The sequence below is a fragment of the Sebastes fasciatus genome, chromosome 20 (genome assembly GCF_043250625.1).
Source record: "Sebastes fasciatus isolate fSebFas1 chromosome 20, fSebFas1.pri, whole genome shotgun sequence".
Taxonomy (NCBI): Eukaryota; Metazoa; Chordata; class Actinopteri; order Perciformes; family Sebastidae; genus Sebastes; species Sebastes fasciatus.
This window is the reverse complement of record NC_133814.1, coordinates 14,434,986-14,450,011: the sequence shown is the minus strand read 5'-3', so window position 1 is coordinate 14,450,011 and position 15,026 is coordinate 14,434,986. Positions and strand designations below refer to the sequence as shown.

The 15,026-nt window shown below is 37.0% G+C and overlaps 1 protein-coding gene across 2 annotated transcripts; it reads right to left on the bottom strand.

Annotated features, from left to right (window-relative positions):
- Nucleotides 1-2,100: 2,100 nt before the first annotated feature.
- On the bottom strand, nucleotides 2,101-15,026 carry smarcd2 (SWI/SNF related BAF chromatin remodeling complex subunit D2). 2 transcript variants are annotated; one of them, XM_074619033.1, is made up of 13 exons: nucleotides 14,456-15,026; nucleotides 12,015-12,211; nucleotides 9,004-9,046; nucleotides 8,780-8,902; nucleotides 8,208-8,327; nucleotides 7,454-7,549; nucleotides 6,162-6,263; nucleotides 5,888-6,049; nucleotides 5,325-5,422; nucleotides 4,990-5,125; nucleotides 4,333-4,455; nucleotides 3,504-3,605; nucleotides 2,101-3,379 (listed from the first exon to the last, which is right to left on the bottom strand). In XM_074619033.1, exons 1-13 carry the CDS (start codon nucleotides 14,594-14,596, stop codon nucleotides 3,326-3,328), a joined length of 1,497 nt encoding a protein of 498 aa, XP_074475134.1. In that variant the 5' UTR covers nucleotides 14,597-15,026; the 3' UTR covers nucleotides 2,101-3,325. The 2 variants fall into 2 exon arrangements, with proteins under 2 accessions (XP_074475134.1, XP_074475133.1); XM_074619032.1 differs by having other exon boundaries at nucleotides 4,990-5,128; nucleotides 14,456-15,024.

Genomic DNA, 15,026 nt, shown 5'->3' with positions numbered 1-15,026 from the left:
AGGAGAGACGTGTTTCCGGAAGACTGCTTCTTCTTCGGGTGTTTTTTGAGAATAAATGCGCACATCGCCACCTACAGGTCATCATAACTATCAAACACCACCACCACCAATGTTAACCCATGATCACATTTAACCCTCCTGTTACCTTCAAATTTACTAACATCTTTTATCCTTGGGGTCAATTTGACCCCAGCAATTAAAACCTCCAGAAAATGATTATAATTAACCCTCCTATTATCTTTGGGGTCAATTTGACCCCATTCAATGTTTAACGTCTCTAAATAAACAATTGACATACATTTTTTTGCTTCATATTTAATGACTTTTCCTAATTTAATGGGGACAACTGTGTAAACATAAAATTAAAATGATGATATGTTTTCAATGTCCTGTACACATGCTGTACGCATCGGTGTTCTTTAGGGTCAATTTGACCCCAGGCTGTTTTAGCTGTATCAAACATATAAGAAATATCAACATTTTACACACATTTGTTTTGGATGATATTGAGGTCACTATAACATGCAACTTTATAATCTTCAAAAAGCTTTAGGGCCCTAACCTAACATAACCATAACTGTAGTAATGTGAGAACCACTGATAGTTCACACGACATGGGGGAGGGGAAACATCATTCTCACTAGAACTTTGATATTTCCCCACGCTTTGGGGGCAGCAAAATATGGTTCCCGTGAAGATATTGATTTCATTTAAATCCAGCTACAGTCCACACAAATCTATAATTCATTTAACACATTCTTACACAAAAATATATCTTACACAAAAATATATCTTATACTGTATATACTGTATATATTCTTAATACATATGTTCTTAATATGCCCTTGTATAAAGTATTTCCTTTTATAATTGTAATGTAAATGTAATTTTAATGTAAATGTAATATAATTTATTATTTTAATGGAGCTTCCCAGCAAAAAGTATTTCACACGTTTGTACCTGTATAACCGGTGTCATAATAAACATCTTGAATCTTGAACACCACATACAACCACATTATCCTCTTTATCCATCATTCTCTTTTAAAACATCATCTTTTTATCCATCACCCTATTAAACATAATTCTCTTATCCATCATTATTTTACCTCTATCTATCTACCTATTTATATTTATTTTACTTTATTTTAATCTTGCCTTAATTTGATTTGCATCCTGACTGACAGCCAGCCACCCCCACCTCTCCTCTCAAGCGCACACACACTGTACACAGTCACATGATATTGATCTTGCCCAGTTATGTTGGCTTTTTTAAAGTTTTCTTTATTTATTTGTTTATTATTATTTTTTCAATTATTTTTTTTCTCCATTTTGTTTTATCCATGTTTAATTTAATTTTATTCTGTTATGAGGAAAAGGAAGAAAGAAAGAAAAGGGAAAAAAATAATGATAAAAAAAATTTATATATATATACAAAAGAAAAAAAGAAAAACTCCTCAACTGGCCGGGCATGGGCCATGCTGCCTCAACACCGACTGGGCTCCTCCTCCATCTCCTCTCTCCTCCCTCAAATTATTTCCTATGGATAGAAAAGGGCATAAACCCTGAGCTATCAAACCAGGCTCACGAATTTACAACAGGCCCTTTTCAAAAAGTACACATCATTTTTCAGTCCTAACCTGCTTTGGCTTCTACGTTCACTTTGTGATACTTTTTTAACTAACTTAACGTTATCTAATTGAGCTTCAAAGCTTAATCTACTATTAATAACACATGTATGATTAATCAACAAATTTAATTCAGTGTAAACTTTTGGTCACATCTTTTCTTTGTACTATTTTCATTTGACAAGCTCAGGCGCAGTTCTGTGAAGAGTAAGTGTAGGATGTATCTGGCTTGGCCGTTATTTGAGGAGCGGTGAAACCTCTCTAAAGCCGTTAGAGACAGGTAACACCGGCCAGACCTGTTGAAACTGCTGCTCTCAGAGGCACCTGAGCTTTTAGACCCGCCCTAACATGCACACTATGAGCCCAGCTATTATCATACAGCTGAGGCTGCACAGTAAACGATACGAATATAAGCCTACACCATTATTATTAATAACAATAACACCATGGGCAAATAACAGTTTCTATATGATGAAATAACAAAGTATATTTATTGTAAAATTGTAAAATACTCCAAATGTATAAAAGATAAAGGCTTTTGATTGATACATAACATGCAAACATTTTACAAAGAAGCTGTACAAAACAAATATATTTTGTACACAACATTTCTCAAATTCTAAGTGCCTTTTTCCAAATACAAATTTTGGCACAGTGATATCTGTTAACATGGAATGTTTAAAGAAATTCAGGAAACCCTCTCATACAAAATCTTAACAAAATAGCATTTCAATGAAAAGTTAACTCATAGAACTGTAAACTGTACACAACAATTTGGTGCATTGTTTAGTTGACACACTACAACTGCATTCCTATATTATTAATACCAGTTAACCTTCTTGGGAGGTATGGATCTTCCAGGAAGAACCCTTCAATCCAAACAGCCTGCCACAGTTCCTCTTCCTGGCATTACAACAATAACCCCGACAACCCCAATAACAAATGAAAACAGCATGTAAACATCCCAGAAGTGGAAACAAACTGCTGCTGATTTACAGCTGGACAGTGGACTCAAATAAGGAGCTCAATCAAGCTTTCTTGCACAGCAAAGAAATGTTTCATTTCAAATGATATATCCACCCATACAAGCAATTATTGTTGGCATATCAGTTCCTGTCCAACTCATGAGACATCTGAAGAATTCCTATGTTTTTTAACGAATATAAACCATATTATCTAAATGTATTTTTTGAACTAAAATATATATATTTCTGTTGTAAAATGTTATAAGTATGGATATATATTTTGAATGAAAAGCTTAATTCTACAATCAGGTATTGTTCCTTTGTAAAGGTTATGGCTTCAAATGGGAAGGTAAACTGACACCCTTTTCAAAATAGCACACAATGTGATGGTGAAAAACACCTAGACAGCACCAATGCTTAAAATGATATTGTACCATAAACGAAACATACTGCAAAACAAGGCGAACGATTATTTGAACAGGCTCAAAATGACAGACAACGCAAGGCAAACATACTGTATTATCAGGGATATGTTAATCACTTTGGTCCCGTATACTTTGTTGATTTTAAAACTATTATATTATATGCATCCCACTTAGAAGCTGGTCTATCATACCATGTCAGTGAGGATGGCTTTTAAGCTGCAACATTAGCTTATCTCTTTTCCAAGCAAATCCAATTTCGATTGAGTAGACGTTAACAATTGATGATTAAACATCTCTGGAATGTGTCTTTAGGTGAGTCGGATACCCAGCACCTGCTCCAGCTCTTGTCTTCTCTGCTGCAACTGAAACAAAAGAAAGGGATAGTGTTAGTGCATATTAAAGCTAATAACAATATGCACCTTATATTAATACATCTATTAAACATGTACATTGTTAAGCAGTGCATTAGGCTGTGTAATTCCTTACTCTGGAGTAAACGTATCTGCCCACTGCCTCTGGTACCCAGGGCGCCTCATAGAACTCAGTCCTCCTCTCCTCCTCGGGGTTTCCTGTCACATCCGTCATCAACTGACGAAAACAAATACAAAAATAGATATATATATCATTGAACAAGAGGAACCACAATTTCATGAACACGGAAAACTGTTTCATTCCCAAATACCTAAATAATGTTTTAAATGGTCAACTTACTTTGCATTGAAGTCCCTCGACTTAATTTGAGCAAACAATGCTGCAAAATACTTTTGTTTTTGCTTATATCTGACTGTTGAAGCTGTGTTTCAATATGTTTATTCGTTCAGTCTGTTTCGACACATAGGTGCAGGGAATGATAGGATTTGTTGGCTGTTACTTTGCCTAGGTGAACTGACTTCATATCACAATCGCATACAAAATAGTTGTATTTTAGAGCATGTTTTTATTAAATATTGGGAAATCTATGCCGGGTAATTTCTTTACCTGCAAAGCAATTTGGAATAAAGATCTTCAAATTCGGGAAATTCGACTGCATAAAATATATGAACAAACACAAACATTTGTTTGGGTCATCATGAAAATACAACAACCATATACGCTTAAATAAGTGGAAGATTAGAATACAACCTTACTGAAATACTGAAATATTTTCTAAAAAAACAAAACAAAAACAGATCAAACTGCTGTTGGTAGTAGGCTTGAAAACATAACACAATTGAGGAATACTATGTGTAAAAGAAACAGCAGTATAAGACAGCCGATGAAGACGCCTGTGGAGAAACACGTCCATACATCATTAGTGGTGGGAGCACATGTTTACCTTCAGATCTCTGCACTGAGACTTGAGCCAGTCTTGGATGAAGTCCTGTGGTTTGTTGCTGAAGCTCAGCATAAAGTCTCTCTCGGTCTTCAGCTGGTTGATGTACTCAATCGTCTCATGAATCTGCAGTGAACACAACCAGTACAGTAATACATGAGAACAAATATTTTATTTTAAAGATAAACTTAAATGAGACATTATGTCCTGTATAAAACTATAGAAAATCCGTTATACTACTCAGGGAACAGAGGTTAAATTTTACAGAATGTGGCGCCCCATCTTGACATTTTTTGAGAAACCCGCTACATTAATCTCCAAGCATCTATTTCTTTTTTTATTATTATTATTTTTTAAATTGTATTTATTTATTATTTTTTTTAAATCTTTTTATTTATTAATTTATTTTGCTATCCTATCTATTAATAGCAAAAATGCCCTTAATTTCCTGACTTGCGTTTTCTGGTTCCATTAAAAGGTATGGTAAAAGGTAGATATAGGTAGATATTTTATCTGTATTGTTGTCTATAATTTTAACTTTATTTATCCATAATTTAGAATATATCTTCTGTGGTCGGCTCTGGTTGCCTGTGTGTTTGTTTTTTGTGGAAGCAGAAACACATTTTTTTCCTTTTATTACTATTCCTTACTATGCCTTACCTTCATCTCCAGCGCAGCAATTTCCTGCTGGTTGGTTGTAGAGGACAGGAAACTGTTCATCTGGCCCTTCAGTGGGTCGTCCACCTCCACATCAATGTCATAGCACGCCGTCTTCTTCTGATCGTTTGGGTCCACACTGCTCAAAGACGCACAGAGAGCAGAACAGAATTTAAGTCAAGAGTGATGTTGATGCAAACTTGTAGGAGCAGGAATGAGTACTGATGGCCCGTCACCAGCTCATATAAATGTATTGTTGTTGAAAATTAAATCTTATAACCAACACAGTTGGTAACACAATAACACAGAGAGAGTGATAATGATCCCCACTTCCCTACCTAATCATGTGATTGATAATGATGGGATCAGGGTGCTGCAGCAGGCCGGCCAGTTTCATGGGAATCTCAGAGAACCTCATGCGTGGACAGCCGAAGATCTGAACAGCATTGGGTTAGAAAACAGAGCAAGTTTGACATGATGAAGGTAAAGTTTTGTTATCAGTTTGTCTCCCCACGAGCATTAAAACATAAAAACCTGCACATTTGAAGTCCTATACAGTCAATGAAAGCAGTACGCATTAATTGTTGTGTACCTCGTACAAATTCAAAGCTACAAATTATTAATTTGATAGTATAAATTACAAATTTAGAGATCAAATTAGGTTAAATCTATTCTTGAAAAAATAATAATACACACACTTAAATTACAAATCATGGTACAAATCCTACAGATGGTAAAAATTATGACACTTCTCTCTCTATTAGGTGTATGAATTACTAGTTTGAGGGGGAAAAAAACAAGGCACTGCACGTTTGATATAAGACATAAAAATTATTTTGAAAGCATTTTAAAATGTCAAAGCAACACCGGGAAATGTGTAGCCTAAAAACCATCCCATCACCTGTCTGAAATAGCGGTTGCAGTTGATGTACTCCTTCTCGTGACAATCCTGCAGCTTGTTGTTCTTGATGTAGAGCCAAAGGGCTTGCATGATACTGGCCCGCGTCTGTGTGTGCACACCAAGCAGACGAGCCAGACGGGGGTCCAGTTTGTACTGAGGGGGCTGGAAAAAAAACATTGGGACAAAAGAAGTGGTGGTTGAAAAAGGTAAGAAAGTCATAGCATCCAGGTATACGACTGTGTGCAAGATGGTTAACTGAGCAAATGGGCGGTACCTGGTGGTCGAGCATGAGCAGAAGGGTGCATTTAACATTCACGTCGCCGGGCCTTTTGACCTGGAAACCATCCGTTTCCTGAGTGGTGGGCATTCTGTGCCACTGAAAGATAAAGTAAGTCAGTTATTTAAGTCCAATTAGAGCTTAAACTAAATCTAAACTGAAATGTGTTAACAAAATAAAAAGATAATAAATCTCTGATATAAATACAGATAGTGGACTCATACAAGCAAATGCTCCAAAAGTCTTGAAGTTTGGTACGGTAATACTTAGGCAAGTATCTAACAGTACAACTTTGAAATTTGTATTAATATAATAATGATAAATCACACGTTTATCAATAGTCAATGTATGGATTTTTGTAAACGCGAAAATTTTTTATACTGCATATGTGTGCATATCTTTGCTATTCAACTTGTTATGAGTTCAAAGATACCAAATACTTGATTGTGCTCCTTGGAGTTTCTGAGATACAGTAATTTTCTTATCATATTATATCTAGTATTTGGGCACATTGGACTACTGTTTTTTCCTAAAATATAATCTATTGCAAAACCAGTAGTCCCATGTGTCCAAACAAGGTTGGACTAGACAAGGTAGGATATCTTCCAGATTCAAGAGCTGTTAAAGGTACAGTGTGTAGGATTTGGCGGCATCTAGTGGTGTGGTTGCAGATTGCAACCATCTGAGTACCTATCCGCTCACTCCTCCCTTTCCAAGACTGCGGTAACGTGAGCCGCCTCGTGCAAAACTGTGGTAACGCCGTTTGCCTCGCTCAAAGGACATCCTTACCATTATACCACTACTTTAGGAGCAACGGATGTCAGATGGTGGCGTGTTGAAAAACTACGGTGGCCTTCAGGTAACATAAAAACGTGAATGACTCTCTAGAGCCAGTGTTTGGTTTGTCGGTTCTGGGCTACTTTAGAAACATGGTGGAGCACCATGGCGGACACCGTGAAGAGGATCCGCTCCCTATGTAGATATGAAGGGCTCATTCTAAGCTAACAAAAAACACAACGATTGTTAGTTTCAGGTTATTATACACTAATGAAAACGTAGTTATGAATATGCTAATACATCCCCCTGAAATGTTACACACTGTTCCTTTAAGAGAAGAAAGGACTGATTCCAAAAGTTTGAATGATTCCAGCTGAACTCCACTTTCTGACCAGTGCTGAAAAATGTACTGGGGCTGGTGAGCCAATAGCAGTCTCAGAACATTTTGTTGTCTGTGTGCCTAAAATGTTTCTGAGATGGTTGCATCAAATGCCTTTAATATGCTGTCATACCTCTACTAAGTGGTTGTCAGGTCCATAGAGCTCCTTATCAAGCTCAATCACCAGGCTTTTGAAGAAAGATGAGAACTTCCTCTTCTGCTTGCCAGGCTAGGAACAAAAAGAGCATTAAAAAAAAGTGTGAAAAGACAGATTGTTATCTAACTATGGCTTCTTATTGTGCTGTGTCAGTCTGCATTGTTTGACCACATTGGGGGTGGTGAAGCACAAAACTGTAGACAACTAGAAAAAGCTGTTGGGCCCCCGCCCTCTCCAAACTTAAAGTCTGTTTGCACAACTTTCACTCCCTCCCTCCCTCACATCCCTTTTCTGTTTCTGTTGCTCCATGCAAAACTCCCACGCATGCCTCAACCATATGAGCCTGAGGAGAGAAATTAACTGACAAGAAAATCCTCCTTCATGTGGCCCCGGATGACACAATGAGTGGAACTGGAATTGATGGAGGGAGGGGAGGCTTGTCAGCTCATGGTATGCAACGGCCAGTGGTTTCAATTCCTTGTTTCAGAACAGAACATGAGCTTGAGTGTGTGTGTGTGTGTTAGGAGGTGTGGGGTGGAGTGGGGAGAGCTCTAAACACACATCTGGTTGCGTGGTCTGAGCCAAGGACACAGGCCAACCAGAGCTGAGTGACTGATGTTTTCAGAAACACAATAACACAGACTGAAATACTTGGGAGTTGGACTACACTGGAGACAATGGCGAAACAGCACAAGCAAGACAATTCAAATGAAGAAAGTGGTTCACATACTTCCTCCAGAAGTTTTCCCTCCACTCTCAGCTCCCAGGAGGACACCTTCTCTGCATCCTCGCCCTCCGGCTTGCCGGGGGTGTACGTGTTAGAGATGTAGATCCTGAGCTTGCGTTTTTGCTGCATCGTAGAGATGGACAAGCACATATATCAGGGACTGCAGTAAAAACTGTTTCACAATCTAAAATAAACCAGGACAAATTTGAATTCTTTTAGGATTTAGACTGTAAACTACACTTAGTGATTGGTGAATACAGATCTTTGACATAACATGGAAGTCATTAATTGGTCAATAAAGACAGTTTAAAGTTATAATCCTTAAGGTATTTATGAAATCAAAGCTTTTTCATACTATTTATAGGAGGCATTTTTCTCCAACAGCCGGCCAATATATTTAAATTCTGTAATTCCCTCTCTATACTCTACATTTCCACACTGGATTCAGATCGCATTCCTACTTAAACACGAGGGATTTGCAGGAAATGATGCCTGTAATCCAGCGTTACAAAATTACATAAAGCCTGAAAGTTATCTCAAATTATCCTTGACAATGCACTCTTGTTAAGAGCTACCATAATGGGCTTCTTGATGGCCTCCTGAATCTCCATGCGCTTCCGGGCGATGGTCTGATCCAGTTTCCTCTCAAACGCCAAGAGATCCATGTAGGCCTGGGACTCTGGGACCAGGTCTCGGATCTAAACAGCAGAGCATGAATATTAAAGGAATACAGAGCCAACTGGGAACAAACTGAAACCATCTAAAGTATGATTCAGGGCGGGGGTCAAAACTTTCTTACCCTCTGTGGGAGAACCTTGTCGGCCATCTTGCGTCTTTTTGCTCTAAAAAAACACACAGAAAAGATAATAAACACGTAGTACTATATCTTAATTTTGTTAAAACAAAAAAACAACCACACAAACATGAACTCACTTTACTTTACTGTTTTACAAACTGTTACACCTCTGTGTGTGTGTAAATACATATTTATTACTTCTCTATACATACTACATTCCTGTCTACACCTCAGTATATATAGTTTTAGTACTTCTCATTATTACATACTACATTCCTGTTTACACCTCTGTGTATATATATTACTTCTCATCATGCATATACATACTACATCCTGTTTACATTCAGTTTTCCCATCTATTTTATACTTACTTTATATTTATATTAATTGCACTATTTTATGTTTAGATTATCATTTTGCTTTTACATTTACTAGTGTGATTTCCCCTTTTTATATATACATATTTTATGAGCATTGTTGAAGGAACCTGAAAGCAAAGATATGCATTACCAATGATTATTTTGCTGGAATTGACAAATAAATAACCGTGAACCTTGAATTAGGGGTGTAAGAGAATATCAAAAATACAGAGTATCGCTATATTATGTTTTGTGATATTGTATCGATTCTCAAAAACACTGCATACATTTTTAAATAATAGTTTACATGCAAAGATTAACTCAAAGAGATGTTGAGATGTGCCTTCTCAGTGTATGTGCCCCCTCAAAGTAGTGCAGTGATGTTGGATGTTACGGGGACTGTGATAAATGCAAATGCAGATCCCACTGTTCTGGATGTATTTTTACTCAGATTTTAAACATATGGTGGTGTGTTCTTTATATGACAGTTTTCCTAAAATTAAATTAAAAAAAATAACAATATATCGCCTTGCTTACAGTATTGTAATATATTGAATTGTAACCCCTGTATCATGATACGTATCGTATCGCCAGATTCTTGCCAATACACAGCCGTAACATGACCTATATGCTTTCTCTAAAATATAGAAGATCCAATGGCTAAAACAGTCAAACTAGGACATACTGTACTACGCTGCCAATGTTGTCTCATCATTTAGCGTTTACACTTTTAAAAGAACGACCTTCCTTAACCACTTTACGAGGAACCGACCACACTGACGCATACAAGATTAACAGAAAGGCCTTATTCATTACGTTTGATTATCAATTATTTGTGAAAACTTCATAGTGCAATAACAAAATTTTGGCCAGTGCCGTCTCTTCATTAACTCTCCCCTCGACACTTCATCATCATCGCTACTGACTTCATAAAAGCTGTTTTGTTTCGTTAATTAAATTACACAGTTCCCCCTCATTATGGCTAATTTTAATACCCGAGCTCTTTAATGAAAATTCAGATTGTTGCTTCCGGCACTGTGGCACTCCACTCGTCCTATACTGAGGACTTTGTTATGAAATAAAGCTTTAAAGACGAGACTGAGGTTCATTGTAGATGAAACTGTACATGCGGCCTCAGGTCACGGATCACCACATGTATGAGCGTGGCATCGCTGAGCAGCTTGAAGTCAAAAATACCCGCTCGTGTCCGCTGCTTTGACAGCAAAGGCCAGTCATGAGATACTCGTCCTGTCCTCGTGTCTGTGTGATCTGAGCTGTGCTTTTAACGGCACAGTAACTGCACAAACAGACTTCAGAGAGAAAAACACACCCTGAATGAATAGCGGTGTTGTTATATTGTTAATGAGTCAAAACAGGCAAAATTAGACACGGAATCTTTATGACTTATAACTACTTCAGTTTTGTGTATGAAAATATATATTTAAAATTCAATGACAAGATACAAGTTTTGGTTTTCCATGAACTATAACTTGCATAACATTTCCGACTGGATGTAACAGTGTTCATTTAGAATCTTTTAAGTACGCAAACTCAGTGTTGTAGTTTTTATCCTGGCTGAGAAAACATTACTAGTAACGCCCTTAAGGTAATCCTGTCTGCTATAAACCTGTGTTGATGTTCATGATCCTCATGAACACTTTTCTGGTATCATTACACCATAAAAGGCAACAAAATAACAATACTATGAGGAAATCTATCTGTTTGACTCTGCCATGGCTGTTTGCTTTAGTCAGTCAAAGTCAGAAAAAATAGGTTTTGAAAAACAGGAAATGTTGCAGGAAATGTGATGTGCATGAAAGAGTTTGCAGTATTTCAAATGTATCGCAAGGAAATAATTAATTGTTTATTCATTGCTTCTGTTTTTGTTACTGTAAAAAGGGGTTTGGCAAAAAAAATTTAATAATTGTTTAGTCGAGTTGTTGATTTTCAGGTTCTAGCTTCTCAAATGTGAGGAGTTGCTGCTTTTCTCAGCTTCATATAATCATAAATGGAATGTACAGTATTGTTTTTGAACTGCTATCCAGACAAAACAAGCACTTAGAAAATTGCTTTTTTTCTGATTTTGTTGACCAAACAATTAATTGAGAAAAGAATCCACAGATTAATCAACTGCTAGTTGCAGCTCTATTTATGTGACAGTAAAGTCTAGGCCTGCAACCAGCGATTACTTTCAGTGTTGATTAATCTGTTGTTTATTTTCTCAATTAATCGATTAGTTGTTTGGTCCATAAAATGTCAGAAAATAGTGAAACATGTCGATCAGTGTTTCCCAAAGCCCAAGATGACGTCCTTAAACGTCTTGTTTTGTCCACAACTCAAAGATATTCAGTTTACTGTCATAGAGGAGTAAAGAAACCAGAAAATATTCACATTTAAGAAGCTGGAATCAGAGAATTTTGACTTGAGCTGAAAATTACTCAAACCGATTAATCGATTATCAAAGTAGTTGTTGGCGATTAATTTAATAGTTGACAACTAATCAATTAATCATTGCAGCTCTAGTAAAGTCTAAATCTCAGACAGTGCCATTTCCTGATTTGGCCCCAAGCTGTCTTGATCAATCAACCTTGGCGTTATTCCTCTCCCTCTCTTCTTCTCCTCCCACACAAACACTCTCACTTCTCCACAGTTTACCCTCGTCTTAGGCCTCCCAGCGCCTCTTGCTGCTGCTGTTGATGCGGATGAAGGAAGCGTTTCCTCGAGGCGTCCATGCTTGGAGGACCCATGCCTTGCCGCATAGACATGTTCCCACCGCCATAAGAAGGACCAGGCAGCTGGCCCCCCATTGACCCCATGGGGCCCCCCACTCTGTTGGATGGCATCCCTGGGCGCTAAAGAAAAAAAGGGAAGCTTAAGCTATGATTTCAGTTTCATAAGAATTTTCAAGTTCTGAAAAAAACAGGTTTCTTTCTTGTACTCACTACTTTTCTTTTAATGAAAATTGTAGTCATTAAAATAAGCACATACGGGGATGCTTTAGTTATGTTTTCTTCCTGTAGCATTGGTTTACAAAAGATGGGTTTATCCTCCAAATGTGATGATTTTGATATCAGATTTAAAGCCAAAAAGATTTTGGAAGGATAATTAGATGGTGGATAGAAATGGGTATTTCCACTATGAAAACTGTGTCTAGCATAACTTATAGAACTAGTCGTAGTAAATAAAAACAAATCAGGCAGTGAAAAGGAATCTCTTGGATAAATGTAGAATATGTGCATACATTTGGTTTTTAAATTGCAATGTTTTATTGTGACATGTATGTACGTATTTTCTGTGACATCTGTTGCATGTATGTGTATGGCTTTGTGTGGCTATTTTCTTGATGTTCCAATCTTTATCTTGTTATTAGGGCTGTCAAAGTTAATGCGCATTAACGTCAAATTGTTTTAACGCTACGAATTTCTTTTAACGCAATCGATCTTACCGGGGGTTGTAGTGGGCTCAGTTTTAAAGATACTGGTATCATATGAAAATTAGAAAACCTAAGGAATCCATTGGTATCAGCCATGTCATACTAGCTTGTCGCGAGGGAGGTTAAATTGCGCTGCAAAATTGCGCTAAATTTTGGTGAGGAAAAACTGTCATGGCCATTTTCGAAGGGATTTCTTGACCTCTGAATCACTGAGTTAAATAACGATTAAATAATTTTATTCGCTTGACAGTCTTGTTATATAATTCAGTGATAGTCTGACATAAACCAAATTTAATTGATTTATCAACAACAATGTATGTGAATTTTGCTATTTTAACACTGTTGCTTACTTTGTTTGGTCACTCCTTCAACAGAAAAAACAAATATCTGAACCCATATGGCTCTAACTAACAATTATTAACTAACATTATTTTATAATGCTCATTATAACAGTCTTTTACTCATGGATTGTATCTTGGTCTCTGTCTGTGGATGTGTGTGATTTTGTTGTCTGCTCTGTTGACCTGTTTTTATTCTGCCTATGTCTGTAAAGCACTTTGGTCAGCTCATGTTGTTTTAAATGTGCTATAGAAATAACTTTGACTTGACTTGACTAAAACATGAGACAACTGTAATAATGCATATTAACTAAAGACCACATGAAGCTGCAGATGGTGGTAAAACTGGGATAATATATGCTGGCTTAGCTCTGACAGATGGTGGTGATGATAAACTTACTTTTGTTTTCAAGCTAACTGACAGGAGGCTGAGGGCAGCCACGTGATTGTCTCTTTCACACGTGTACAAAAAACATTGATCTGTGAAACTAATTATAATTTAAATATCCAAATACTTGTGAATACAGTTGAAGGAGCGCTATCGCAGGTCCTTCCTTCCTGCAGCTGTCAGACTCCACAACCGTCGACCACTTACACATAAACACCAAAAAACTGACAATAACCTGATATTTTCAGGTGGAACTTCATTCATTCATTCATTCTCACTGTGCAATATCATTTTCCACTTGTGCAATTTTGTTAATAGTCTGTTTATTGTCAATACTGTATATACTGCTCCTATTTTTATACTTCCTTCTATTTAAATGGTTCATATTTTGTTACACTTTGTTTAGCTCTTTTTTACTGTGTTAGCTGATGCATCTTGTTTTTTTTGCACTATCCCCCAAATGTCCCCACTGCAGGACTAATAAAGGAATATCTTATCTTATCTTATACATTAATAACCAAGTGCTAAATATTTACTATGCATTGTTGAATTTATCATCAAAAACCTCTTAAAATTGAATAACTTATTTCTTATTATATTATTAAATTTCCCCACTAATAAAGGTATCCTTATCTTATTAAAAAGGTTACACTCATCTTTTTGGTGGCCGTAAGTAATTACATAGTCTATTCATAATGCGGAAGTAGTGTCCACACCTTGATGTTTTAAAGAATAATGAGCTCTTAATGTTATTCCTACTTTAATATCTGTCTTCACCTTAATATATGTTTGTTTTAATCCAAATTTAATGTTCTCTTAAAAGGCAACTTTAACTTTAAGAAGTCAAATTAACATATAAAAGATAACCCTCAATTTTAGCTCAGTTAAGTTATTTCACTTATTAAAATAGATAAATAATAAGCATATAAAAACCAACCTGTGGGTACTGGGGAGCGTTGCTCATGCTTCGGGGGTATCCCGCCGGAGTTTGGGGCAAACCTGGCAAACTCATGCCCGCAGCATGCCCAACGTTCATGGTGTTCAGATTCATCGTCGTGAATCCTCCTCTCGATGCCATCTCTCAAGATCTTCAAGTGGGTTCAAAGTGACGGAAACTTCTACCGAAAACAAGTCTAGCAAAGCCACTAAATGAACGTCTGGTTAAGTAGTTATTTAGCTGGGTACAGTGACTTTGAACGAGGTCGTGGTGGTTGGTTTGACAGCTAGAAAACTGTCAACAAAAAGCGAGCAAACTAGCTCGTTTCCTACCGTCTGTAGTTCCGGGATCTGCTTCTGCCTACAACTAGCTGCTTGTTTTATTGGACAGCAAGTTGGTGGTGGTTCTTCTGTTGTTTTGTCACCTCCTCCTCTTGTTCTTAAAGTCTTAACATCGCTAACTTGCAGCTATTTCCCTGCGAGGCTGATGAAAACACATGATAAACTGAAGTATCTAAAGCAAAGTGTACTTGATGTAACTGCCTACACGCACAGTGCCAAATGCTGCCTTC